This window comes from Gavialis gangeticus, unplaced genomic scaffold (assembly GCF_001723915.1).
Source record: "Gavialis gangeticus isolate Ggan-Ray unplaced genomic scaffold, GavGan_comp1, whole genome shotgun sequence".
Lineage (NCBI taxonomy): Eukaryota > Metazoa > Chordata > Crocodylia > Gavialidae > Gavialis > Gavialis gangeticus.
The window spans coordinates 21,436,621-21,464,126 of NW_017729006.1; the positions used below are offsets into that span (position 1 = coordinate 21,436,621).

The window sequence follows — 27,506 nt, forward strand, 5'->3', positions numbered from 1 at the left end:
CAATCATCTGGCACCTGGCCTGAGCACCACGAGTGCTCGTAAAGCCGTGCCAAGGGCCCTGCAATAACCCCTGCTTACTCCCTCAACACCCTGGGATGGAGAGCATCTGGACCCGCTAACTTGAACACGTCCAGCCCCTCCAGAAGCTATCTAACCCGGTCCTCCCCAACCTGAGGTCTGGAGACGTTCCCCTCGAGTCCGTCTTGCATCACGGTGGGGAAGTCCTGGTCCCTGCCCAAGAAAACGGACATGAAGAATTGGTTAAAGAGGTCTGCTTTCTCCTCTGGTGCAACCACCAGATTGCCCAGAGGATCTTGCAGGGGCCCCACATTTCCCGGTGCTTTCTTCATCCTCCCTGTATATTTGAAAAAGGACTTTTTATTATCTTTGATTTTGGATGCTAGTCTTAGCTATATGACTGCCTTAGCTTTCCTGACAGCCCCCCTACAGGCCCGAGCAGAGGAGGTATACTCCTCTTTGGAGATAGCACCCCCTTTCCACTGGTTGTACACCGCAGTTAGAGCAAGGTGTAATACAGAATGCATGAAGCTCAGTTGAAGAGTAAGAGCAGACTTAGTTCGTTTTGACTGTGGAATAGGTCTCTTCTGAGAGTCCCCACCTAGTTCTCTTATACAAAAAAATAATAAAGATAGAGAAAGATAAAGTAAGACAACCAAACTGGGATATCTGTGGTTGAAGTGGGACAGGATTTGTTTCCAGACCTTTAATCACATTTCTCCTGTGATCATAGATAGACCTGTCATCTTAAAACAGTTTTATCACCTGACACCTTACTTGTGGCACCAAACTACCTTGGCTCTAGTATTCTGATGAATCTAGGGAGACTTTGTTCACCATAAGTGCAAAACAAAAGACTGACAACTTGAAAAATTCGTGAGATGTGTCTGTGGGCTATGACAGCCAGCAGAAAAGGTTTCCAATTTGGGCCATCCAGTAACAGCCCCAGTTCAGTTTGAATACCATTTATACTTGATAACTTGCTTCACGTGAAACTTTCTGGTCTTTCTTCATCTGAATGCCCACATAGTTTTACAAGTAATGATGTTTGATAATGGAACCAAGCTTATCCAAGGTACGGTAAAATAGTATGTGAATAGTCTAGTGAATAATGAATATCCATTGATCAAATCCAGTTCCATTATGGGACCCAACCTTAGTTCTTACTCAGTTTATAGAGCCTCTATTAGAGCCTCTGAATGTTTTTTCTTTGTGTATGAGCATTCATTATAGCAGGGGTTCCCAACGTTTATGTGCCCAAGGGCACATTTGAACTTAAAAGAAAAAGCAGTGGGTGCCAATATGAATTCAGCCAGTTGGTCTCTTGTGACTGACTCAAGGTAGCTCCTGGATATGCGCATGCACATAGTTTCATTTAGGGGGGGAGTAGTAAGTGCCACTTCATCACTGCGTCAGATTGACTCAGTCTCATTTTGGTGGCCATTGCGTACAGCCTGTGAAACAATTTTTAAAGTGTTGTCATTCTGAATTCAGTTGGCAGTGACAGCATTTTTTTGTTGGAATAATGATTTTTACTGATTGTGAAAATGCACGTGGGCACCTGAATAAACTTTGGGGGGTGCCATGGCACCCACAGGCATTGCGTTAGGAACCGCTGCGTTATAGCCATGACAATCTACCAGACACACAAATGAAGGCTGTCAGGACAGATGGATGATCTAGCTTTCATTTGTTCACAGGTACAAATGGTTCTCCATCATCACGATTATTTTACTCGGAATAGTAGCTGAGTGCCATAAACACTTGTCACTATCTGTTGGTATTCTTTCCCAGAATCCATGTTCATTCAGAAAAAAAAACTCCACACACTGGGTGCTTAAAGAACATTTTATTTCAAATATTTTAATTTCTTCATTCTGTGCTTTTATTTTGTGTTTATAATGCACTAAAAAAAATTTCCACACCTAAATGTGTTGTGTTTTATGATCTGAGCTACAAATTAGTTTCTCTCCTATTAGGGGTTAGATTGTTTCATAAGAGAAAAGGTTTGAAGTGATTTATGTTACAGAAATCTGCAAAGCTGTTATGTTTGTGCACTTTTGATGCATTGTGTATCTGATGTAGCATCCCAGTTGGCCACTCACTTAGTAATAATACTTCAGTCACTGTAATTAGGTGACTTGATGTTGTCTTGATGAGTACAGTGCCATTTCACAAACTCTTCAGTGTGTGGGAATATGCAGCAGTCACATAATGAAATGGATGCTACTTGCCTGACGGGAGTTTTTCAGGTGGATGCCTCACATTCCTACTCCTTGCCTTTCCTATTTCTTAGCGATCGATAGCTGCAAACATGAGGAGGTACTCCAAAGAACTAAGGTGGCTGCATTACCATTCTGCTGCTTTTTTTTAAAAATATAGTTTCACCCTTGGGATTAGTGAGGGCAGGGACAAAAGTGAGTGTAAAGAAGAATGAAGCAGGCATGCTGTGACTTTCTGCTATCATGGGGATGATATAATGGTGCCATTCTGAGTGTATGTGGAGTTCCATCTTGAACTGAGGTTACATGCAATTATTCTATGTATTCATAAAACATTGGTAGAAATAATGATTATTCTCTATTTTATTTCAGATAAAATGAAAGATGCTATAATAGCTAAACTAGCTAATCAAGCCGCAGATTATTATGGTGATGCTTTCAAACAGTGTCAGTATAAGGATACTTTGCCCAAGGTTAGTAATCCAAAGGGGGGGGGGGGAAGAAATGAGATACTTTAGTGTTCAGAATTGGTGTTAATACCTACTACAGCATTGTTTTGTTTGTTTATTTTTTCCCTTGAGATGGTTTCTCGAGCATTTTTCTGATTAAGGTATTATGCTAAAGGTAAACAAGCGTAGAATCTGAGTAATATTTTAAGAACCTGCAGGGGGTGGTGGTATACAGTTTTAGTTTGTCAGGTTTTGGGGTTTTTTTTAGATGCTTACATCAGGTTAAATTGTAAATGAGTCAATTTGATGTCAAGAATATCCTTTGCATGCTGCTTTAATGAATGTTACTTTAGAAGGTATTTTGAGTCTTTGGGATGCTGCCTTGTTTAACACCTTACTAAATTTATTTTTGAAACTAACATATTCTAATGAGTTTATGGTTTTTGTTCTCACATTACCTTGTGAAATCACAAAATGTACCTTGGTGATGGCCTACAAGTTGATCAACTTGCACACCTATAAGTTACTGAACTATATTGCTGGAACCCAGGTGTGCATGTGTGTGTGTCTGTGAATGTGTGTATGAGACTAAACAAATATGTCCTTTAGAAACAAACAACAGTTTTGCTGGGGAAAGGCTACTTGGTATGGAGCCAGATGCAAGAAATGCAGAGGACTCCAGTGCCACTTACTTCATAAAGTTAGTTTGCAGAGTAGAAATCCTGTAAGTACTAACACCCGTTCCTCCATCAGTTGCTGGACACTTTGAAATAAACTCTGATCAAAACTCTGACCCAGCCCAGGTGTGTGCGAGTTGAGATCTGGTTAGATGACTGCTATTATAGCTGCAATATCTTGGGTTCCTATGTTTTCCTGTTTGTTTAAAGGCCGCAAGGCACTTCTGTGTTTCAGTGGCAGAACTCAAATGCGCAATGTAAGTGTAGTAGGTAAAGAAATAATAGTTAAGATATGTCTCAATAAACTGTTAAGTCTTTAAAGGAGCATGGTTTTTGTGTTCTCCGAGTTGAGAAATATTATGACATTAGGACCAACTACTTGATCAGAGACCATGTGTATACTATGGCCTGCATATAATACTTTTTTATTTCTAGTAGACTTCTTTGTGGAACTCTGTGAAAACAAACTTTATACAAGGAAAAAGTTTTTAAAAACCTTTAAAAAGTGTTCAAGGCATTCTTTTTATTTGATCATTACTGGTTGGTACTCTGGACTTGTTCAATCTTCCAATTTTGTTTTATTATTATTTGTGGGACTTTGGTACTATTTTTAAGTTACCTTGGCTTGCTCTAAATGAAATTTTGTTGCAGTGGCTTCTGCTGGATAAATGTTTTTGTTCTTAAAGTTTACGTCGGGATCAAATAGACTTAGAGCAATTGCCTTGACATCTAAAAGTGGTGGCTTGGTTAAGTGGGTTATTTATTTTTAAGCACTTTTGGCTTGGGGATCTTTGTGGATGTTCTCTTTACTATCCTTTCTAATGCATGCATGAATTTCTGATCTTTGTAAAATAAATAGTTTGACTTCATGGATTGAATTTAATGAATTGGAATCCCCAAACCAGTAAGAAAATTGAGAGATTTAACTACAGCAATTTATTTGTTCACTGAACTCAATCCATGCAAAGTCATGTGGTCTCTTAACATTTACCTCTACTGTTTTAACCTACCTAAAACATTAATTGGGTGAATCTAATTTCCTTTTCTTCTTCCTTTTTCTTCCTGCATCCCATGTTGTCTGTGGTGGTTTATATGGTTGGACTTTCCCCTGGTCAGTATTTTTATTTCCAGGAGGTGTTTCCTGTTCTGGCTGCAAAGCACTGCATTATGCAGGCCAATGCAGAATACCACCAGTCTATCCTGGCAAAGCAGCAGAAGAAATTTGGCGAGGAAATTGGGAGACTACAGGTGGGTTCCTGGAAGAACTTTTTAAAGAAATATCAAAACATATTTAACTTCTGTTTAATGGAAAAAACAAATACCCAGAGATGCAAAATTAAAACAGTAAGCAAAGTTTGAAAGGTTTCACTTAAAAGAAAGTCACATGAATTAAATAATTTGAAATGGATCTTCAAAGATGAGAAATACCTATGTAATTTGAAACATGTTTCAGTCAGATATTGGGAAGCATGACATCTATTATATAGCTCTACAGCTGTGGCTATATTTGAAGACCCCTTTTTATGCTAGTATAACCAATACTAACAACTTGTTTGCCGAAACTTACTGTTAGATGGTACTAGCAGTAGAATTTTTGTGGTGGATTGTGTGGCTTCAGATGTGCTTAAAATATTAACTCTGATGTAAACCTGCAATCTAAATATATAAAAGAGTGGCTTTTTTGTCTTCCTCGGGTGTAGGCAGATGATCAAATTATACCATTTTAAAGAGAGAAGCAGAGGTGCTTAGTTTTTGTACAGTAACTGTTTTTTGTCTTTCCTGAGGTAAAAGGAAGTTAAGCTGTGGTAAGTTAGCAGTTTGTCAGGTGTAAACTGCCATGATTGAGTTTTTAGTTACCCCAGAGTAGAACAGATGTGAAGGCAGTCAAGCTACTGCAAAGTGAATGTGGACTTTAGTCTATTGTGGCTTAACAGTGTGCACATTGGTACATGAGGTTACTTACTTTGTATTGATGCCCTAAGAAAACAGATTATTATATTTCAGTGGTCAGTGTATTTGCCATATTTATAGAGCGGAAGGAACAACAATTAATTCTATATATAGGACAGTCATTTTAATACTATGAAAGTTGAGGCTCTGCAAGTAACCTTGTACCTGATGACTTAAAATATGTTTTCAGTGAAAATGAGAAACTATATACAACATACTTGTTTACGTACACATAGAGTAATAAATGCCATAGTAGCTTAGCTTCAGCGTAACATTTGCTGATTATGCCAGTGTGGACATCTATAGTTCAGATTCTACTTCTAAATCCTGGCTTGCTAAGAGTTCTTCCTCTATACCCATTGTAATATTAAATATAGCTATCTGGAATCATAAATGATGGTCTTCAGTAACTTTGACTTTTTGTAAGCATAAATAACTTTATTAGCCAAAACAAAATGGGGAATAGCTTATGTTTGGCAGGGCTGTGAAATTCTATCAGGCTTGTTGGCAGCTCTTGTAAACTTACATATTGAATATAATTTGTGTTTGAATATAATTTCTTCTTAACATCTCAGCTACAGGAGATAGCTGTCCAGCTACCACTAGAAGGCATTTAGTTTAAAAAAAAAAAAAAAAAAGGAAGTTTGTGCATCGTGACTTTATTCCTATGTTTTGTCATAGGTATTAAATCAGTAGTTAGAGGAAAATAAAGTGTGGTTCTCATTAGTTTCTCAATGGAGTTGGTTCCTTACCAATTAAATTTATTCTTAACCGGAGCAGAGATTTAGTCATCCTTCTTTTTGTGACATTTCAGGTTTGTTTCAGAAGTAATATATTTTTCGATTCTATTTTTAAACTATGTAAACTGGCTTAATGAAAAAATAACTTGGCTAATATGAATAGCCATGAACGTGAATAGTAGCATTAAAAAAGATGCTTTTCTGCCTTGGCATACCTTCCTTCTAGCAAAACCCAACAAACTCAAATGCTGTGAGGGGCTATTGTTGTACGACTTTTGAGGTATGACTGAAAGCAGGAAGAAGTCTGAAAGATTCAAATACTGTTTCAGCTTCTGGTTTCTAGTCACAAGAAGTTGTAGCTTATTTAAACCAGATCTAGTATTGTGCATTTGACAAAAAAATATGGGTAATGAGGATTTTTTGCTACTTTCTCCTGTAATAGTTCTCAGCTATTATGGGACAGTCTCAGAATGAGCAATGAGGAAAAATGGAAAATGATACAATATATATACCTTGTTATACAGTATATATACCAGTATATATACCTTGTATATACAGTATATATACCAAAACACCTTGTTTTCATCACGTTAACATCACTTCTTGCATTTGATAATCATATTTTCAGTAATTAACTAATAAGTTTTAACTATTTGGCATCAGGAAGAAAGCTATGGTTTGAAGATTGCGATTGCATAAGTTTCTTTTGTCTTTTTTTTTTTTTTTTCTTTTAAGATTTCAATAAAATTCTCAGTATCACCTACTCATTTGAATAACACAGTTCTATCCACTGTATACACTTCTTCAATATTATGTGATCTACCTTACTCCCTCTCCAGACTGTTCTAGGGTAGGCCCTTTTACCTGGGAGGTGTTCTTCACTGTGGTGCTGTCTGGCAGTTGACGTTGTAAGACTTAAAAGGAAAGTGAAATATTATCTGAAAAGGCTAAGGTACTGCACATAGTATGGTGTGGTAGACTTTGCACCTTGTTTGGCTGACTCACAGAAAGGCAGACGAGTAACTGGTATGTCCAGTAGCATGGAGTAGTCCTCAGAAGTACAACTAGCAGAACCAGTTCTTACGCCACTCTCTCCAGAGGTAGTGGGAGTGTTTTGAGGGAGAGAGATGTTTCTACCAGACAAGGAGTGGGTGAAGTGTTCCATAGTGTTGTAACCAGTGGGTTGTCTTTCCAGCAAAGACATTTTGCATAGTTATACTGGTTTTCTAACTGGGCAGGGGAAGAAAATTAGGTATACAGTTGGTGCTTCGTTCTTAGCTGCTGCTGTTTCTCCGTCTCCTGGACTACTGTGAGTGACTGCATGGACGAGCACTTCAGTAAAAGATGGCTTCCTTCTAGCCTTGATCAATGGCAATCCTAATCTTAGCCTGCTTTCCATCAGGGGTCCTACAGTTTGGCAGGAAAGCAGACAGTAGAGCAACAATACTTTGTTCAATCTCCCCTGCAGTCTCAGTAGCACGTCCTTTAGTCCAGGGGTGGTCAAACTGCGGCTCCAGAGCCGCATGTGGCTTTTCAGAAGTTACTGTGCGTCTCCTTGAATCTTTGTACAAGCACATAGTGACCAGTTTCCATAGCCGTTATGTCATGTCACACGATGCAACTGCTCACATAGAGCACATTACTCAGTTTGGACTCAAGTTTGGACTCCAGAGTTGTAGGTTGGCCACCCCCACTTTAGTCTTATAATGAGGGTTCAGTGGAGCTGAAGATTTCCTTTCAGTCCAGATCTTCAGATCCCAAGCCAAATATAGTAGGCAGCCACACATGGCGGAAAGGTGAGAAGCTACACTTTAAGTTAACCTTTCTTGTGAGAAATGCGGGATGGGAATTGGTATGTGGTGTCTTCATAAGCTTTTAATAGTGTTGTGGGAAGACTCAGAAGGGAAGTTCCCTTTTTCACCACCTGCTACAGCAGTCACAATCCGTAAGCAAGCAGCAGCCACCTTGGTTCTAGCCTTGGGCCCAAAATAATTTCTTCTTTTGTGGGTAAGCCCGTGAGAGAATTTTTACCTCTTTACTTCCAAAAAGATAATTGATTTCTCAGGGTTTGGGGGACTTAGATTATGTTGGGACACACTAGAGTTAACTTGATCCTATTGACAGAACTTTGTAGAGAGTCACTAGGTCTATTTTGAGAAGACATTTTGCTTATAGTTGTTGATACTCAGTTGGGGGGCGTTTCTTCAATAGGTAGGAGGCAATAAAGTTGATCATACTCCTCTGCAATGCTCTCAGTTGACTCACTGAAGGAAAAAAAAACCAGTTTGTGTAAGCATAGTATGCACTAAAGGGAGGAGAAGGAAAGGGTTATTTAAATTATGTTTACTTTGATTCTAGCATGCATCAGACTTAGTAAAAACGGTGGCATCTCGTTATGATGAATATATAAACGTAAAAGATTTATCTGACAAAATCAGCCGCGCCCTTACAGCTGCCAAGAAGGACAATGACTTCATATATCATGACCGAGTTCCTGACCTGAAAGATCTAGAGCCCATTGGCAAAGCCAGTCTTGTAAAATCGACCCCAGTTGTTGTTCCTATCAGTCAGAAGTTCACAGGTAAGCAAAATGTCCAGCAGAGACATAACTAGTTTGGTTTGCACTGTGGGAGGGAGTACTGAGCTCCTGGGAGTCTTACCTGCTCTAGGGCCTCAGAGTCCCTGGCTAATGCTGCCACAGTGCTGTCTCCTCATCCCAGTTGCTTGTGGTATGGCAGCAGCAAAATGTCCCTGCACCTGGCTGCTGCAACATCTTCAAATCTTTGTCTGTCTCAGTGTTGTCAGTTTGTTCTCTGAACAAAGAACTTCTCAATCTTTGTCCTTTATTTAAAAATATGAGAGAGATTTATAAATCTAGCTGCGGGGGGAAAAGAACCCCAACCCCCCTGATTTTTAAATTTTAACTATTTACTTAAGTATATTCTATTAAAATTGATCTGCTTGCGACACAAATCTTAAACATACACATCTCAAGGAGTAGGTTTCATGGCAATAAACAGACTTATGGAGAACGTGACTACCTTCTTTCAGTGGTTTACCCTATGCAATGTAAAGTGATGTAAGAAATGAAAATATCAGTACATTATGATAGTAAATAGATATATATATATGGTTTGTTGTGAAGACATTGCAGTAGAATTTAAATAATTATGATGCCTTAATCATAGATCTTTTTGAGAAGATGGTTCCTCTGTCAGTACAGCAGTCTCTGAGTGTCTACAACCAGAGAAAGGCTGATTTAGTAAATAGATCAATAGCCCAGATGAGGGAGGCCACCAATTTGGCAAATGGGTAAGTATTATTCATTCAGATTCTAATCTTTTAAAAAACTTTAATACTGTGTACGTGAGTTGCCCACAGTCTTAATTTTGTTCACATACTTTTGATTTTTTGTTCTGCTTCAGCTAAAAATTTGCGAGGGAAGCTCTTGAATTCTTCAAAATGACAAGTCCAATCATGTAGCGGCACTGTCATCATTTTGTAGGAAGCTCTAAGAATATAGAATTGGGCCAGTAATTACTGTAGTTAACTTCTAGTAGGAAAAGAAAGGTACTTTGGTGATAAACTACTTATTGATTGCTAGGTAGAACTGAAAGGAAAAGAGTTGACCTACCACTGAGTATAAATGTATGTTTTTACTTTGTCCCTTCACTTTGTAAAGATGGAAACTCTTGTGCTTTTGCAAGGAGGGTGTCTTTAATACATTACCCCTTCCCCATGTCTTTTTTGTGTCCTGCAATTCCTTTGCGTGTCTTTTGTGGCTTAGCTTTCTAAAACAGAGTTCAAATGAAATTGGCTTAATTCTTAAGTCTCCCTACAGCAGTGCACTTTGACCTGTTTAGACCCAAGACACCTGACCCCCCAGTAACTTTTCTGGATTTAACAGCACCCCAATTTAACAACGGGGGGGGGTGTAGGAGAAGCATTTACCTCTTTGCACAGGGTCTGCTGCAGTTGTGTGGCTACAGTATTGTATGGCAACTGAGGGAGCAAGTGTAGCTCCTGTTGCAGCAGCTGCTCCTCTGGGGACTCTCATGCTAGTGACTGGATCCACTTGTCCCCAGAACCCCTCTCTACTGGCTCTAACAGCAGGGGAGGGGCTATGGGATGAACCATGAAGCATGGCTCCATGTTGCCTGCTCACATGTGCACAGCAAAAAGTGCTGTTGGGAATGCAGGGGCAGCTGGCACAAAGGCTGCCGGGGGCAGGAGCAAGAGTAGGTGGTTCCCGGAGGAGTAGTTATTGGTACTGCTTGTCTATGGGATGCTGGGGTAGGTGTGTGGTACCAAGTGGGAGAGGAACAAGCATTTACTTAATTGCATACCTTCTTTCATGACTACAAACTTAATACTTGACTTGTCCAACACATTACTTTTAAAAAAAACAGTTCACAGATATGGAGAAAGTCATTTGTTTATGAAACAGTTATTGCTCAAAACCTTTCATAAGGCTACTTGCCATCCTTTGTAGGCACTAAAATTCAGAGGAGGGAATAGACAAATAATGGTCCTTTAAAAAGGCTTAAAACTATGTATTGGTTAAGTATGCCTTTGAATAAGTTTAAACTTTTCCAGTTTGTAAATGCTGCTTCAGGATTACAGTACGCTTCTGTTTTGGTTCCATTATTTTTATGGCCTACTTAAATATTTATTTGGATAACAAGATGTTTCTTGTGCCATGTGGCTTTTTTTGTGTTGTTTTGAACAAATTGTAATGTGGTGTATTAACCTTTTTTCAGAGTATTGGCGTCCCTCAATTTGCCTGCTGCTATTGAAGATGTGTCTGGTGACAGTGTTCCCCAGTCTATTCTGCAGAAGTCTAAGTCTGTGATTGAACAGGGAGGTGTTCAAACTGTTGATCAGCTGATCAAAGATCTGCCTGAACTACTACAGAGGAATAGAGAAATCTTAGATGAAGTAAGCTTTAGAAATAAATAATAAACTGAATTTTTCCTTAACACGCAAAGCTTTTATGGATCTGCCTCTGACTCTTTGAACAGCCCATTAACACACTCGCAGTTAAAATTAGAACACAGGAATTAGGGCCTCCTTAGCTATCGGGTCCAGTCCCCTGCATTTACAGGCAGTCATTGATCCAAGTTTCCCTGAAATTGGCCCTTCAGGTCCTCGCACAAAACCAAGCACATCAGAAAAACTTTACTGTTTACCATGAGTAAAAGCAGGGGAGAAGAGGACACTCCCAGTGCCATATTACTGCAGGAGCAGGGCACACCATACTTACGTGAATACAATATACCCCCAAATAAACCATGCATCTTATTTTGGGAAGCAGAAGGAAGCAAAAAAGATTTTGTTCCAGAATCATAATTGCCATGTCATTGGCATAGCGTGGCAGAATGCTGAACTTACCATGGTTGAATGTCCCCTTGCCAACCTAAATCACATTCTAGCTGCAGCACCAAAGGCTTTTAAGTGTAACCCAGTAACAGCAGTTGTTGAATTGTTAGAAACTGACAGCCAAAAAAAGGAAAAAAACCCAGCTTAAATAAACCCCAGACTTGCCAAACCTAAAGGTCTGTATTGGTGCTTCTCAACCTATGGCCCATGGCTTGGATCTGGTCTGTGGGGCTTTCTGTGCATCTGGAAATTTGGTGGTGAGGGAGTGCTAGCAGCATAAATTGCTCCTAGAGCCAAGGCAGTTAATGCTGCTACTGTCCCCTGGCCACTGAATTTCCCGACCCATGGGGAACCCCATGGTCCAGATGACACGGCCCAATTTGAGACAGTATCTGGGGTTGTGCTGGCACATTTGATTTTTACCCATGCACTGATTCTGCCTGGCCCTGCACCACTCAGCTAGCTCATGGGGCTGGAGAGGGTATGTACCCCTGGTCTGTATTCTGAAATATTTGTTATAAAATGGCTGCAAAACTATAAATATTTAGGAAATTTTATACATATATATTTAACTCTTAAAGTCACTGAGATTGCTGGATGAAGAGGAGGCCACAGACAATGATCTAAGAGCAAAATTCAAAGAACGTTGGCAAAGAACACCATCTAATGAACTATACAAACCTTTGAGGGCAGGTAAGAATCATGTTTTCATTCTTTTCATTCAGAGGCTGCTCTGTGAATGACCCTTCTCAGTTTGTAAATTAAAGTAGCCTTGAATGATCTGATACTGCTCCTAAGGAAGTTAGTGCAGCCTGAGAGACTTGGTCATACTTGCCTTATTCCAGCCAGGTTTCTATGTGGAATCAGAATGGGAATATTTGTGTAAGAGCTGCTCTGCTTGTTCTGTCCCAATATAGGACCCCCCCTTGCTTTAAGGGAAGGTTGCTGAACTTCTGGCTCGTAGTACCATGTCACTCAGCTTGTAGGGCTCTCCATGGGTCTATAAATTTGGTAGCAGGGAAGTGGCACCACCATTTGCTGCCAAATCTCTGGACCTGTAGGGAGTCCTGGGTCCTGTGCACTGGATTAGGTGCCTAATCTCAGCATGCAGGGCCAGGTGGGCATGGCACCAGGCCCTGGGTCCCAATCCTGGTGTGGGAGGCTGGGTGGGGCAGAGCCAGGGCTCCCAGGATCCAATCTTGGTGCACAGATAGTTGTAGGGGTGGTGTGGGGTGCCTAGGGCTCAGTTTTGGCACATGGGCCAGGGAGGGGGCAGCACTTGGTCCGGGGGGGCAGTCCAGCCTGTAGATGGGCCCAAGTCATTCATATGGTCCACAGGGCCTAAAGGCTGAGCACCACTGCACTAAGGTAATTCTTTTTTAGCTGAATATGGTACTTTTTGGCCATATCCCATTAGTGGTATGTTGAAATCTCTCTGCCCTACATTAGAGCATCTTGTCTGTTTTGCCTCTTAGACTGTACTGTTATGTGCGGTACTATTTATATTTTCAATTTTAAGAATCTTCTGCATGTTACTGCTTTATTAAAAGTTCAGGGTTACTTGGTTCTTCCAAAGATATTTGCCTGAAAAAATCCAGTTTTAAACAGCTATCTTTGCCATTCTTTATGGTTTACCATATATTAGCTTTTGATTTGATTTTCTTTTTGTTGTTTTGAAGCTTGTGAAGAACTGGTAGGATAACCTTTTAAAAACAAGCAAAACTGGTTTAAAATATGACATGCAGTGTAGTGTACTGAATGCTTTGGGAGTACATCTTCGAAGAACCGACCAAGTTATAAAATACTCTTTAAAATAGTACTACTTTCGGGACTTCTAAGTGCATAACAATTTGCTAAAAAGTATGAGAATTATTATAATGTAAAACTTGGATAAAATCACAGTTTTGAAATAGTCCAAACAAACATCTTTATTTTTCTTGCCAGAGGGAGCCAATTTCAATAATATTTTGAATAAAGCGGTGCATGCAGATGGGCAAGTTAAAGAACGCTATCAGTCTCACCGGGAGACGATTGCACTCCTCTGTAAGCCAGAACCAGAACTGAATGCAGCCATTCCTTCTGCCAATCCAGCCAAAACCATGCAGGGAACTGAGGTAAGAAAATTAAAAGGTGCATCGGATGTAAATAGATTGGGATGATAGTTCTGCCAGGTTCTATTGACAGCTGTTATTTTAAAGAACACACAAATGTCTCTACATGAAATTTTACCATATTTTACTGTGTATAGGTTGACACAATGCATAAGTCAACCCTGTATTTCTGTATGTAGGATTCTTGTAGATGTGATGTGTAAGTCAACCCCAGCTTGGTGTGTGAGGTGCTGGAAGCCTGGGCGGGCTTGTGGGAGAGGCGGTGTGCTGGTAGGTTCCCACGAACTGGGATCAGGTCCCTGGGAGCTCGGGCAGCACATAGCATTGCTGTCATGCTGGACCTGGGGGGTGTCGCTGCCATGGAGGGGAGGATCAGGCCTCCCCTGCAGCTCAGGGGCTGCCTGGTCTGGTGGCAGCTCTCCCCTTGGTGCAGAAAGGGGCTGGCTTGTCCTAGGGGCAGTACAGGGTGTCAGGCGGGGGTGGGGAGGCTGGCCTGCCTGGTACCCCTGGCCTTCCCTCTTTGCTCAACACCCCGCACTGCTCCTGGGGCAAGCCAGCCTCTTCCTGGGTGGCACCAAGCATCCTACCGACTGCAGGAGCCTTCTGAAGGTAGAAGTGGTGAGGGGCCCAATCCTGCTTTCGGCAGAGCCTGCCTAACCCCCTGGGGCTGTGCGGGTGAGCTGCTGCCAGGTCAAGCAGCCCTGAGCTGCAGGGGGGCCTGGTCTTTCCCTCTGGGTGGCCTGCCAGCAGGCTGTGTGCTGCCCGAGCTCCCAGGGGCCCAATTCAGCTTCCTGGGAGCCTGCCAGCATGTTGCATACCTGTGCGGCAGGGTGCCAGGAAGTTCCACTCACCAAATGAGTGGATGGTGTATAAGTTCCACTCACCAGATGAGTCAAGGTGGAAATTTAAAGGTAAATACTTTGGCTTCAGACTTAGAGTTAGACACTGTGAAATATGGTAAATGTGGGAAATATCTGGCACATGTTTTGTTACTTAATAGCCTTGCTGAGGTTACCATTAGTATGTTATGTGAAACTACTTTACAATGTTCTAAAGCTCCTTCAAAATTAGGAGAAAGGATTTGGTAAAACAGATGTATTTCTATTCTGAAGTTGAGTGTAGAAGGGAGCTAAACAGATTGTAGTTCCCTAAGACTGGTGCCACAGCTAAAGGAATGTAGAAGTTAGTCTTTTGTAACTTGATGTGACTTTTTTTTTTTTTGAGCACTTATGTTCGTTTACCTATAGGGGAAAAGCACTTGCTAGTCATGTGGAGAGTTTCATAGTTGTAGGGTTGGAAGGGACGTAAGTAGATCAAGTCTGACCCCCTGCCCTGGGCAGGAGAGAATACTGGGCTCATATGACCCCAGCTAGGTTATCTGGCCCATTAAATGTTTTTGGCTGTCTTTGTTTCTATCTTAAAGAAATGGAACAGATGGGAGGAGGAGAAGCTAGTGATTAATTGTAAAAGGTCAAAGATTGCAGATCTCTTAGTAAAATTGATTAAAAATATCAAATTCTCTTAGTGTGAGCAAATATTTTACTTGCTACAGCAAAACTAATTACAATATGCAGGAGAAAAGTTTGTTTCCTATTTTAAAAGGGAAGGTTACAATATAGAAATGTTTGGTAGCTCCCTAACTGAAAACGCCTTACTTGGACCAGTTGGCTTTTCAGAATAGTTGTGTTTTTAATCTAACAATATGATGACATAATGGCCTGGTATGGAGGAGAAGTAGCGTATGTTTGAAATGTGGGTAGAATATGTTTGAAAAATGGTTTGTTCAATTTGCCAGAATGCATAATATTTTATCTTTTTAAAAATGTAGCCAGCTAGAATACTTTTTAATGCTTTAACATAAATATTGCAATACTGGAGTTGTCAAGGAAGTACTGCTTTAAAAATACAATGAAACAAAATGATTAAATGCGTCTTATCCTGGTAGCTCATGTTTCCACCTTTAAAAGGAAAACTTTATGTAGTACTTAATATCTGCATACTCTTGTATTAGTTTCATGAATGTTGCAGGCAAGGTTATTTGGGTAGATGTGATATCTTTTATTAGACCAACTGAGTAATTGGGGAAAAAGTTTTTTGCAAGCTTTCAGGCACAATCACCCTTCTTCAGATATAGGAAGTCTCTGCTGTTCTGCAACTCCCATGCCTGGGGGCAAGGGGAGGGACTTCTGGTGGCAAAGGTCAGGGGGCAGGACTTCTGGTCACAAGATGGCAACCGGGGGTGGGACACCTGTCAAGGGGTGGGGCTACCCGTGAGGCCCTCAACTGCTTGCCAAAACTCAGTAAGCAGCCCTCCACCTGAAATAATTGCCTGCCCCTGCCTTAGACCAACATAGCTATCAAAACCCAGCTCTCATGAATGTTGTCATGTAATTCTTTGAAAAGCTATGTCATAGTATGTGAAAATATTTGCTATAAAGCTATTTGGGCAGTTTTATTGCATAAGTTTTTCTCTGGCTAAGGTAAGGTATTGCATAGGTGAGCTGGCTTCATGCATTCGCAGGATATTATATTGAATTAGTCCATTTAGTGAAAATCATTTTGAAACAGTTTGAATATCATAGGCAATAATGAATATTCAGTGAGGAACACAAAATAGTAGGGGTGCGCTGATAGAGATTTTGGGGGCCGATACTGATATTGGCCGATACCAATCCGATTTCCGATACAGCTGCACGTAGCTTGTAAGTCTGCTGTTGTGGTGGAAGGGGAGGGGGGAGCAGATCAATGCCCCTCGCGGTGAGGGAGAGTGGGGGCAGGGGCTGGCACTGCCCAGCCAGGGTGGGACGGGGCGTGGGACAGAGCTGTGACTTGTTGTGGGTTGGGGGGCAGCTCCCACCATTCTGTGCACCCTGGGAAGGCATGGGGGGGTGGGGTATCAGGGTGGGGTAGATAGGCTGCAGCTGTGGGCTGTAGCCGGAGCTGCACTGGGCTCTTCTCGGTGGGGGTGGGCTCAGGGCATATAGTGGCAGGGCTGGGAAGGGACTACAGAGGGGCTGTAGCCACCTCAAATTTTGCCATAGCACCCCGTCATAGCACCACTCCCAGCAACACTGCCGCCTGCCTGGCATGGCCCTGGGTCTTCCTGGCACGTTGGTGCAGGCGGGGGGTGAACCGAGGCAGTGCCAGGTAGGGTGGTGACACTGCAAGCAGTGCTATGGGGGGAGCTACAGTGAAATTTGGGGTGGCTGCAATCCCCTCCAGATCCCCCTCCCAGCACCACTGCCACCTACCCTGAGCCCAGCCCTTGCCAAGAAGATCCCAGTGCGGTCCTGACTCAAGCCTGCAGCCACAGCCCACCCACCCTGTGCATATCTGGCGCAGCAGTGGGAGCCGCTCCCCACCACCTCTGACAAGCTGCAGCTCTGTCCTGTGCCCCACTGCAACCCAGCTGGGCAGTGCCTGCCCCCTCTCTCTCACTGCGGGGGGGTACTGATCTGCTCCCCCTCCCCATATGCCCCTTCCACCACAACAGACTTACCAGCTGCATGCTGCTGGGCTCTGCTCATCACTGCCTGCATGTTGCGTTGTGGCTGTGTGCTTGCCTGGGCATATGTTGGTCAAATTATCTGCCACTTCAGACCAATTTCCAATACAGCCAATTTTCTTTATGTCAGTACCAATACAGTATTGGACTGATGCGTCAGTGCAGCTCTACAAAATAGTAAGGTGGTTAGGGTGCTATAAGTATATATAGGATGTGAAAAGCATATCAGAACAAGTACCAAATACTAACCTTTTAGAACTTTGTTGCCTAGGTTGTTAATGTTTTAAGATCTTTACTGGCTAACCTGGAAGAGGTTAAGAAGGGGAGAGAACAACTTGAGAGTGATCTGAAATCAGTAAATTTCGACATGACAAGCAGATTTCTGACTGCACTTGCACAGGATGGGGCTATAAATGAAGAAGCCATTTCTGTTACTGAATTGGATCAGATTTATGGAAGTCACACACACAAAGTGCAGGAGTCCCTTCAAACACAAGAAGAACTTCTCAAAAATATTCAGGTAAAAAATACTAACAGTATATATCTTCATGCAAGAGACAAACTCAGGAACACTGGTTCCTCTGTTTTCCAGTTCTGTAGGGCTTTAGACTTTATCCCTTTTCTCTCCATACAGGACTCTTACCATGGAGCCATGACTGCTTGTCTCATTGTTTGACAGAGTAGGTCCACTAATGAGCATGAAAAGACGCACCTTTTTTTTCCTGCAGTAGTTTTGGTCAGAGTTCAGTATAAATGTTCTCAAGGCCTTCTTTGACTCTGTTTTAGCCACATTGTGGTAGACTCCTTAAAAGAAGAAATCTTATGCAAACCCTTCTAGGAGAGCAAGAGATTTGTTTACTCTGAATTAATAACCAAAAAAAGCATGTTTGTCCTGTGAGGTATAGTCTAGCTCACTCCTAAGTAGCTCATTTTCTACATGCCTGACTTAATCTTGAATCCTATTAATACATAAAATTTTACCAGTCTTATGCAAATGAAGGGCATGAGGTTTTCCAACTCTAATGCATGGTAAAAAGTCTCCCACTACATTAACAGGGGAAGGAGGTAGTAGAAGGAAACCTAGTAAAAGAAGCAGTTTTGCTGGTGTGGCAGAGTTTAACAGTCAAAGAATCATAGAAAATGGGCTGGAAGGAGAGGGACCTTTAGAGGTCATCTAGTTCAAAGCCCCACCAAGGGCTCCTAGTCCTACAGAGATTTGTGGAACTGATGTTCTTCAAGCATTTATCCACTGATAGGCATGTTTAGGCCTAGAATCTAGCCCAGCAGTGTGTTCTGGGGCACTGGCTGTATTGTAAATGTACTTGTGCTTCCTTCTTCCTTCCCAAGGGTATAAAAATCTGGAGCAGTCCTAACTGCCATTCATTGCCTCCTTAATGCCCCAGCAGCACAATGAAGCCTGTGTCTGAAAGTGGGCATGCTGAAAGTTTTTGTTTGTTTGTTTGTTTTTAAGGGAGTTAGTATATTTATGGGCAAATACTCAGTTTGTACATCTTTCTTTAAATGTGCTTTGGGAGCTATTGATGAAGGCATGAATAGGATCAAGTCCAGAGATGGAAGTATATCTTTTGACAATCAGTGGGTGTTCAGGAGCCTAAATAAGAGAGAAGCATTCAAATACCCTTGTGAAGCTGGCTCTAAACTTTTCTCATTTTGATTGAATGGAGTTACTTGTCTGTTAGTATCCAGTGGGAAACGAGCCATGCTATGGGCTGCAAGATCTTTTTTGTAGAAGTAGCATGTTTTAGGCTAAGATACAGACAACCCTTTTCTTCATATTGGCTGGGTGTAATCTTGTAAAAACTGTCCACAGTCTCAGCCTAATAGGTATGACTGCCTGTTTTTGCTTTCTGCTGCTTCCTTGTCTTGTGATTTTTGAGAAGTGCTTCAACCAATAGTCTTTAATAAGGAAATAGATACAGGGCTGTCATTTTTAGTTTTGTTCTAAATAGTTGGAGAGCAATTCTCTTTTGAGGAGTGTAGCAGGGCACTAAGGTGCCTGCTACTGATAATGGTAACATGGGCTTAGCTGCCACTTAATAGGGCAGCACAGGTGTGAGTTGCTAAAGCAACTGATTGTGTCAGCTGACCGGAAGGGGGCAGGGCCTGGCCTTTATAAACAGAGGATGTTGAGGCCAGAGGTCAGTTCCCCTCTGGCAGCCTAAGGAGCAAGAGTTCTGCTAGACCGAGCAGGGCAGTGTTGTGTGTTGGTGTGCAGATACAGGGTGGAGAGGACCCTGGCAGGGATGAGAGAAGGTTAGCCAGGTTGGCTTAAGATTTACGTTGTAGTCTCTGTTTTGGGTTGATAGTTGTAATTAAAACCGGAGGACTGGGCGAGACTGTAGGGGTGGAGGAAGCCTCATTAGGAGCTCCCCAGTGGGGGGGGGGTTCCTAGTGCCATAGGGGGTGCTGCGTTTGGGGTGTCCCGGCCCCAGTGTGGGCGATATCGGGACGAGCTCAGTGGGCGCAGTAGACCCAGGAAAGGGGTCTGGGGACCAGGTAAGGCTAAGGCTGCCTGAGCCCCAATCGGGAGAAGCCCGAGTCGGGCATAGGACCCTAGAGGGGGTCTGGGGCCAGGTAAGGCTAAGGCCGCCTGAGGCCCGAGCGCGGGCGAGGAGCGCAAAGCACAGGCCCAGTGGGGCGCGGGCGAGGAGCGCAAAGCACAGGCCCAGTGGGGCGCGGGCGAGGAGCGCAAAGCACAGGCCCAGTGGGGCGCGGTTGGTGGGGAAAAAGCCCCGGAAGCGGGTGAGCTGTTTGAGAAGCCTGGGAGGGGGCGCATACCCAGGGAAGCCCTGGTGAGGGCAAGTGCACAGTGAGCCCCGGGAGAGGGCATGTACGCAGTAAGCTCCAGGGCGGGCAAACAGACTGAGCAGACCCAAGGGGGGAGCGAGCATGTCAAATAGAGACCTGGTATAGCAAGGCAGGCCCTGTGCGAAGGAGGGCAGGAAGGCAGCCTCCCATTAATAATACAACAAGAAGATGTGGCGGGCGAGATAGAGGGTGCATTCAAGACCCAAGTTGGCATGGTAGGTAGGGGCGCTAGGGGAGGTCACGGCACCCCTAGGGCGCCCTGCCACAAGGAGAAACAAAAAAAAAAAAGGTAACTGAAATGTAAAGCTGGGAAATTGTTTTGTGTCTATGCATGCCATATAAAACATCTCTTTACTTCAGTGCACTGTCTTGTATTTTGCTGTTGAAAAATGTGAGGGGGTATTTGAGTTGGTCACAAATTCATCAGAAATCTGTCCTGTTTGAAGCACAACTAATTAATGCATAATGATTCAAGAAATCTAATAGCACTTCTTTTTAGTCATTTCATAAAGAACTTTGAATCTAGAAAAATAATGAAGCACATTTTTTATTATTATATACAGGGCCTTCAAGGTGGGTAGGGGGGGCAACCGCCTCAGACCCTGCGCTTTGGGTGCCCTGCAGAGCTGGGCGGAGTGGCTGCAGTGACTCTGCACCACCGCTAGCTTAGCGTCTTGCTGCTCAATACCCCCCTCCCTTGGATGCTTCTTCACATCCAGGGTGCACAGGAGCGGGGCCCCACACCAGCTGATTTGCCCTAGGCCCCACACCCTGCTTGGGTCGGCTCTGGTTATGTTATCTCAAAATGTTTCTGTAGAAATACAGAGTAGTGGTTAAATAGGTATTAGGCGTCTACAGAAGTTTCAGTATCTTTGGACAAGATTTATTTGTAACCTAGTAAACATTTCTGCAATTTCTGTGTCGACTTTATAGGAGACTTTTGAGAAGTTCCTTAGGTAGAGAAGGAGGAAAATGTTTCTTAATGGCAATGACATTCTCATTTGCATTGCATATTTTAAATGCACACATACCTTGGTTGTAATGCTTATAGTTGCTTTTAATTTTAACAAACATTGCTGTGTCAGTGTTTGAATGTCTCAGAGTTGTAAATTTTAGAAATACTACTAATCTTCTAGACCCGTAAATATTTTTGTCTGTCTGGCAGAATGCGCATCAGGAATTTTCGAAGATGAAGCAATCAAACAATGAATCTAATTTAAGAGAAGAAGTTTTGAAGAATTTAGCTGTAGCAAATGACAACTTTGTGGAACTTTTAGCCAACTTAAAAGAAGGCACAAAGGTATAGTGACACTTAACAAGCTTGAAAGGTTGCACAGTTTTGTATGCAGAAAACTTTTTGCAAGCAGTAAATGGCATGAATGCCGGACTGTGTACCTTCTTAGTACTTTGACTTAACTGCTTTTAATCTTTGATATGTGGGTACCCAAATATAAGTTGGAGTTTTTGCTGTAGTTGGAATTTTTTGTTCTTTTAATGTAAAGACTTGAAGTTTTATGAATCAAAGTTGAAAAGTCCAGAAAGTAAGTGCTAGAATATTGACTGCAGGCATTATAATTATTCTGATTTCACATGTTATCAATCTGTTGTATTCACTCAAATATAAGATGGCCCCCCAAGAATTAGATTCTGTGTATGCATAATGTATACATTTATTAGATTCTGTAGCTGGAAAAGTATAATTATTGGAATTTTGCCTTGAATTTGTTCCCCTGCCACTGATATAACAGGGAAAATAAATCTGAGGCATTAGGTAGCATTTTTGCTTTCTGCTTCCCCACCAACATTTTCCCTTGGCAGCCCCTGCTCTCCTGAGCACATGGAAGTGAGGAGCAAACCTGTAAACAGTAACTTTGAAATTAAGCGTAGCTGTAGCAATTAGTACCCATATGCTTAGCTCATCCGGAATTGATGCATATTACCTTTTTTTTCTTTTGCAACTGCTGCAAGTTTTAGCACAGGTACTCAATAAACACACTTTTGAGCACCACTTTAGCACCTACTTACATGTAGTACAAATTATGCATGATATTAGTCCAAACCCAAAAAGGCTTTTGATTTTACCACACTGTTAATTGGACTCGGCCCCAGCAGAGTCAAAAGCATTTCAGGCTATAATGACCACACAGCTCAGCACTGCTCAGTATGTGTGCATACTCCAGATGGACTCCTGCCTTCCCCTCCTCCCCTGTCCCCCCCAAAAAAGATATATTCACTAATTAACACCTGGGACCAGGTATTCTTGTTGCGAGTCCTGGGATGCTCCAAAAACTTGTATGCAGATGAGGATCAGGGCAGCCTGGTTCTGGCTTTACATCATGGAGGGTGGGGCCATGCTAATCATATGCCCGAGACTGAGAGAGAGGTAACAGAGGGGTTCTAGGTAAATTGTTTGGGGCCCTGTTTGGTGATGCATGCCATGCATTTAGGGCTGGTGAAGAAACGGAAATCATTGGAAATGGGAAACAGAGGTGCAGTTCAGCTGTGGGAGTTGAGAGCAAGTTGAGATGTATTCACTGTAGTAGCTCACCATGGATAAAAAGAGTCAGTGCTGAGGGGTACTGCACTTAATGAACACTATCATATGTCTTATTCAGGTAGGGTAAACTAGCTTATCCTTATGGTAGGGTCACATCAGCATTTTTGGCACCAGAGGAAGGTGATGGAACTTGCTCTGGCCTTTCCAAATGCTGGCCTGGTCTTGTAGTATGCTGAGGCCTGGTGCCAGTTCCCTCCAGAGGTAACACCTGCCCTTTTCTTTTCTTTTTTTTTTTTCCCTTTTTTTTAAAGGGGCATGCATGCATGCATGCGCATGCCAAAAGAAAGGTTTGCCTCAGCATTTTTATGTAGCGTGGGCAGGTATCTTATAATCATGCTTAGTGTTGGCTGCATTTAATCAACTTCTTAGTTGGTTTCCATTACTGAATACATGCTGCTTTTGGCAGCAGTTTAATGATAAGACACAGTATTTAGTGAGATTTCCTTGCCTGTGATTATAAAACAAGAGGCTTCCCTTCCCATGCTGATGGGGAGGTGGGGGAAGGGGCAATCTCATCTTGTATGCGAGTAAATACAGTAGTTCTGATTAAATTGAAAGCAGTATATTTAAGTGGAAAAATACTTCTAAAGTTCACATTCGCTCTGACTAGAGGAATGCAGTTGTATGGAATAGTTGATATAATCCAGAGCATTACAGACCAAGAGCAAATGCATCCTTTTATTCTTGCTTGAGATTTTTACTGAACTCACAGATTGACAGAACTCACATAATATGCCTCTTCATATTAAACTTGTTTCATTGCAACAAGTTAACTTTCTTCTCCTGTAGTTCTACAATGAATTGACAGAAATTCTGGTGAAATTCCAAACCAAATGCAGTGACATTGTTTTTGCTCGCAAGACTGAAAGAGAAGAGCTTCTAAAGTAAGATTCTTGTATTATTCTTCTATCAATCTTTAAAAAAACTACCAGTTGCTCATAATTGAGCACTATGGACCTTCTTACTAAGGTACTTTGAAAGGAAAAAGGAAGGATGCATTTCTGGGTAAAGCATGGCTCTGGGTTGGTTTGTTTTTTTTGTTTCGTTTTGTCTTGGTGTTTTTGGCCTTTAGCATATAAAATTAACTCAAGATTTACCAAAATGATGCCAAAAACAGACAGGTAAGTGTATAATTTCCAGCTGTCCTGTTCAGTCTCTTATCCTAGTTGGTTTTTTTTTTAACGGATGTTTCACGAAGTCTTCAGTGGTTTCCAACTTCCTTGAGTGTATTTCTGCTATGCTTTTAATGTGCAGTACCATAGCTAAATGCTTCAAGGTGGAAGCTGCTACTGATCATCTGTAGTCAGAAAATGATCTTTCTCCTCTGTGTAATAAAGAGAACTTAATGCTTCCTCTTCAATTTGGAGTATTGTGGGCTATTCAGCATTGTCAAGTGCTGGAGACAGAATATTGGAGTTCTTTTGCAACTTGATTTTGTGTTAGAATTTATGTTGTCATGTAGATTGAAACTACATGTTTAGAGCAAGTAATTTTTAGTTTAAACCTGCAGGGTAAATGGTATATATCTATATCCGTGCTGTTTACATGATATGGCTACTACAGTAATATCTTTTGAAGATTGTGACTTCTGAGCCTTTTTCATATCTAAGAAGAGAGAGAAAGGGATTCCAGGTGTCTTTGAACCAGCTAACTTTATTTAATTAGCAACATACTTTGTAGTGGCATTTTTACTTGGAGAGACTTTTTGATCAATATGAAATCTTTTTCTCTTTATTTATATGGAAATTAGGATTAAAATTTAATTCTTAAAACCTATAATCGCCTTACAACCAGAAAAAAAAGATCTTGAAGTTCCTTCACTATTTGTAAGCGGGGGGTGGGGAAGCAGGGAGGCCAGTTCATTAAGTTTTATTTCTGACTGTCTCACCTTTTGGTCAGCTAATACTTAGGTTCAAATTCTACTTTTTTTTAAGTACAAACCTGTCATTAGCATCAGTGGGTACTTTAGTGTCCCTGGTACTGTTATTTCGTGTATTAACTATTTTTTGCCATACAATTGTAGTTAGGCAGGAGTAGGATAGTTGTAACCATTGGCATATTTGTCATATATCTCCATTAAAAACACTTCAGGATTCCCAGTTGAGTGAGTAAATTCATTTTTCAGCATATAAAGTTTCCACAGTGGACAGTTTACATTTTTCCCCCCCTTGAATCAAACTAAATCAGTCACAAGTGTTTTAGATCTTTGAATGAAAATAGATTTGTCTGCACTGAGGCTTCATTGTCGTAGTTTTTTGATCCTTTTATAATCATAACAATTGGGGTGTAGGAGGAGGATTTTGGGGGATTTTACATTTTTGTTTTCTTTTAAGACAGTGGAGGCCAAACTCTTTGCCAGGCTTACTACATATTATCCTCCTACCCTCCCCAAGTGCCACTTTGATCCTTTTCCCCCTACCAATCTGCTGCTCTGCTTTCTGTTTCCTACCCTGTATTCTCTGTCCCATCTGCTACTGTTCTTCCTGTCCTCCAGTTTGCTGTCTACCACGCAGAGGCTACATGTACCACTTAAAGCAGTTGTGCTATAGGTTGGCCACACTTGTTCTATGAGCTGTGTACTTCCTGATGGTTTAAAGTGGTAACCTCTGGCCTTTGGAGCTTTTCAGCTTTTAAGAAAGGTGGCTAAATACTAGGGTTGCACCGATGGAGACTTTGGGGGCCAGTACTGATAGCTGATTTTTGAAGAGGCATGTCAGCTGATATCTATCCAGTTTCCGATACAGCTACATCCAGCTGGTAAGTCTGTTGTAGTGGGAGGGGAGGGGAGGGAAGAGGGAAGGGAGTGGTGGGGAGCAGATCAATGCCTCCTGCACTGCCCAGCTGGGGCGGGGCAGGTGTGGGACATCGCTGCAGCTTGTCTGGAGGGGGCTGGGAGGAGGAGTCACTCCTGCTGCTGTGCGCACCCTGGGCGGCACGGGGCAGTGGTCTGTATGGGGTGGGGCAAGGCAGGCTGTGGCTGAGGGCAGTGCTGGGCTTTTTTCAGCTGGGGGTGTTGGGGGCTGAGCCACACTGCACTTGGGGTGGACAGTGGCACTGGGAGGGGGCTATGGTGAAATTTGTGGTGGCTGTAGCCCCCTCCCCTGTAGCCCCACTGCTGCTGCCCGCCTGAAGCACAAGCCAGCACAGTCCTAGTCCACAGCTGCAGCCTGACTTGTCTGTACCCCATGCAGATCCAGGGGCACACATGTGCCTTCCCCTCCTCTCCCGGTGCCCTCCCACGGTGCGCGCAGTGGCAAGAGCTGCAGCCCCTCCCGTTCCCCCCAGACAAGCCGCAGCTCCGTCCCGCACCCACCCCGGCCCAGCTGGGCAGCACTTACTCCAATTCCAGTCCCACTACTTCCCTCACTGCCGGGGGCATTGATCTGCCTCTCCACTCGTTTCCCTCCCCCCTCCCCTTTTGCCATACCAGGCTTACCAGCTGCATGCAGCTCTCCAAGCTGCTGGACTCTGCTCCTCGTTGCCTGTGTGTTGTGCTGTGGCTACATGCACACGTGGGCTTTTATCGGCCAAATTGTTGGCCACAGCAGGCTGATTTCGGAGTCGATCAATTTTCTTTATATCATTGCTGATCTCATATCAGACCGATGTATTGGTACGCCTCTAATAAATATGTTTCATTCCTTACATATGAAAATTTTACATGCTATTGATTTGCAGGGCTTAATTTTAAGGAAGCAAGCTTACTGGTGATTAGATTTCTTTTTCTCAGCAATCTTTTTATCTAAGATGTTGGGTTCTGTTTTTGATCGTTTTGGTGGAAAGATGAGACATTTAGTAAGTAGTCTTTATGTTGTCTGCAGCAAATTCAGCTGTTTGTATCAAGATGGTTGACCTTTTTTTTTTAACTTTGTCCTTCATGTGACTGCAGTTATTTTGTTCTTTTTCTTCTCTTAAGTGGTCTGGCTGTTAATTGACAGGTCTCGTTCTCACTTTTCTGAGCTGACCATCATACTTGTTAAAGTATGAAACACTGCTTTATTATCAGCTAGACTGGGAAGAATGATATAGCTTTATTTTTGTCATTTTTCTGCTTGAAAATATCAGCTTTCTATTTGTGACATTTTTCTGCTTACATTCATATATTAAAATGCCATGCAAAATAGACTTTCTGTATAAAATGTTGAATGCTTTCCAAAGTCTTTGTACAAACTGCCAAATCCAAAACCTTAATATACTGTTAAGCAATACATAGTGCTCTGCATTCTCAGTTTTTATTAAAAACAAAAAAAAACGGGGAATTTTTCAGGGTTTATCTTTGAAACCTAAAAACCAGGATGAAATCAGGGTAAAAGAAAAAAGGAAGAAAATCAGTTTAAATTGTGGAAAAATCAGTGGTGAGGGAGGGAGTAAAGTTGGGACTAGGGAAGGGGTGTGGTGAGGGGCACAACACAGCCCGTTGGCAGCTCCTGGGGCTGCAGCAGGGAGCAAAACAGGAGGAGCTGTCAGTGGGTGTGGGGCAGAGGGGGAATGGTACTAGCTGCTGTGCACCCCTGAGAGGGCCACAGGCTGGGGGGCCTGTGCCGGCCTTTTTCTGCAGGGCGCATGCCCCCAGATCAGCGGCAGGAAGTCCATGACACCACGCCCTGCCTTTCTTCCCTGGCTGTGTTTGTACCCCTCCCCCTGCTGCTGCAGCCTGCTGCTGGGCTGCTCTGGTGTTTGGGGGGAGGCAGGGAGTGGCACGTAGCAGGACGTGGGGGGGGTGTACCACCCGCCTTGTCTGGGGTCAGAGCTGGGAGCCCCCCAGGCAGTGGCTCCAGCCCCAGGGGTTATGCAGAGTGGTTGGGTGCAGTGCCCACCCCAGGGAGTGGGACCAGGCTCCCCTGCCTGCCACCTCCCCAGGGGGGCTCACAGCTCCCAGCACCTGGGAAACAGTGGAAGCCAGAGCCACTGGGATGCAGCTTGGGCCCACCCCACCCAGGGTCAGAGCTGGGACCACTGCTCCTCCAGACAGTGGCTCCAGCTCCCCTCCCCCAGCCCCCACTCAGCTACCACTAGCCCCCTGCTGCCCTGCTCTGCATGCCGCTACCATTTCCCCCCCCCCCCCCCCC

At 42.9% G+C, this 27,506-nt stretch overlaps 1 protein-coding gene across 2 annotated transcripts in view; it reads left to right on the forward strand.

The window, feature by feature from the left end:
• The window catches only part of PDCD6IP (programmed cell death 6 interacting protein), a 58,244-nt gene that overhangs the window by 25,741 nt on the left and 4,997 nt on the right, over nucleotides 1–27,506 (forward strand). The window contains exons 6-15 of one of the 2 annotated variants that reach the window (XM_019508960.1): nucleotides 2,613–2,713; nucleotides 4,483–4,614; nucleotides 8,415–8,637; nucleotides 9,245–9,368; nucleotides 10,817–10,994; nucleotides 12,017–12,128; nucleotides 13,380–13,549; nucleotides 17,323–17,571; nucleotides 21,046–21,180; nucleotides 23,227–23,321. In XM_019508960.1, the coding sequence (XP_019364505.1) occupies nucleotides 2,613–2,713; nucleotides 4,483–4,614; nucleotides 8,415–8,637; nucleotides 9,245–9,368; nucleotides 10,817–10,994; nucleotides 12,017–12,128; nucleotides 13,380–13,549; nucleotides 17,323–17,571; nucleotides 21,046–21,180; nucleotides 23,227–23,321 (1,519 nt within the window). The remainder of the gene's footprint in view (nucleotides 1–2,612; nucleotides 2,714–4,482; nucleotides 4,615–8,414; nucleotides 8,638–9,244; nucleotides 9,369–10,816; nucleotides 10,995–12,016; nucleotides 12,129–13,379; nucleotides 13,550–17,322; nucleotides 17,572–21,045; nucleotides 21,181–23,226; nucleotides 23,322–27,506) is intronic. The other variant, XM_019508961.1, reaches the window with a different exon arrangement.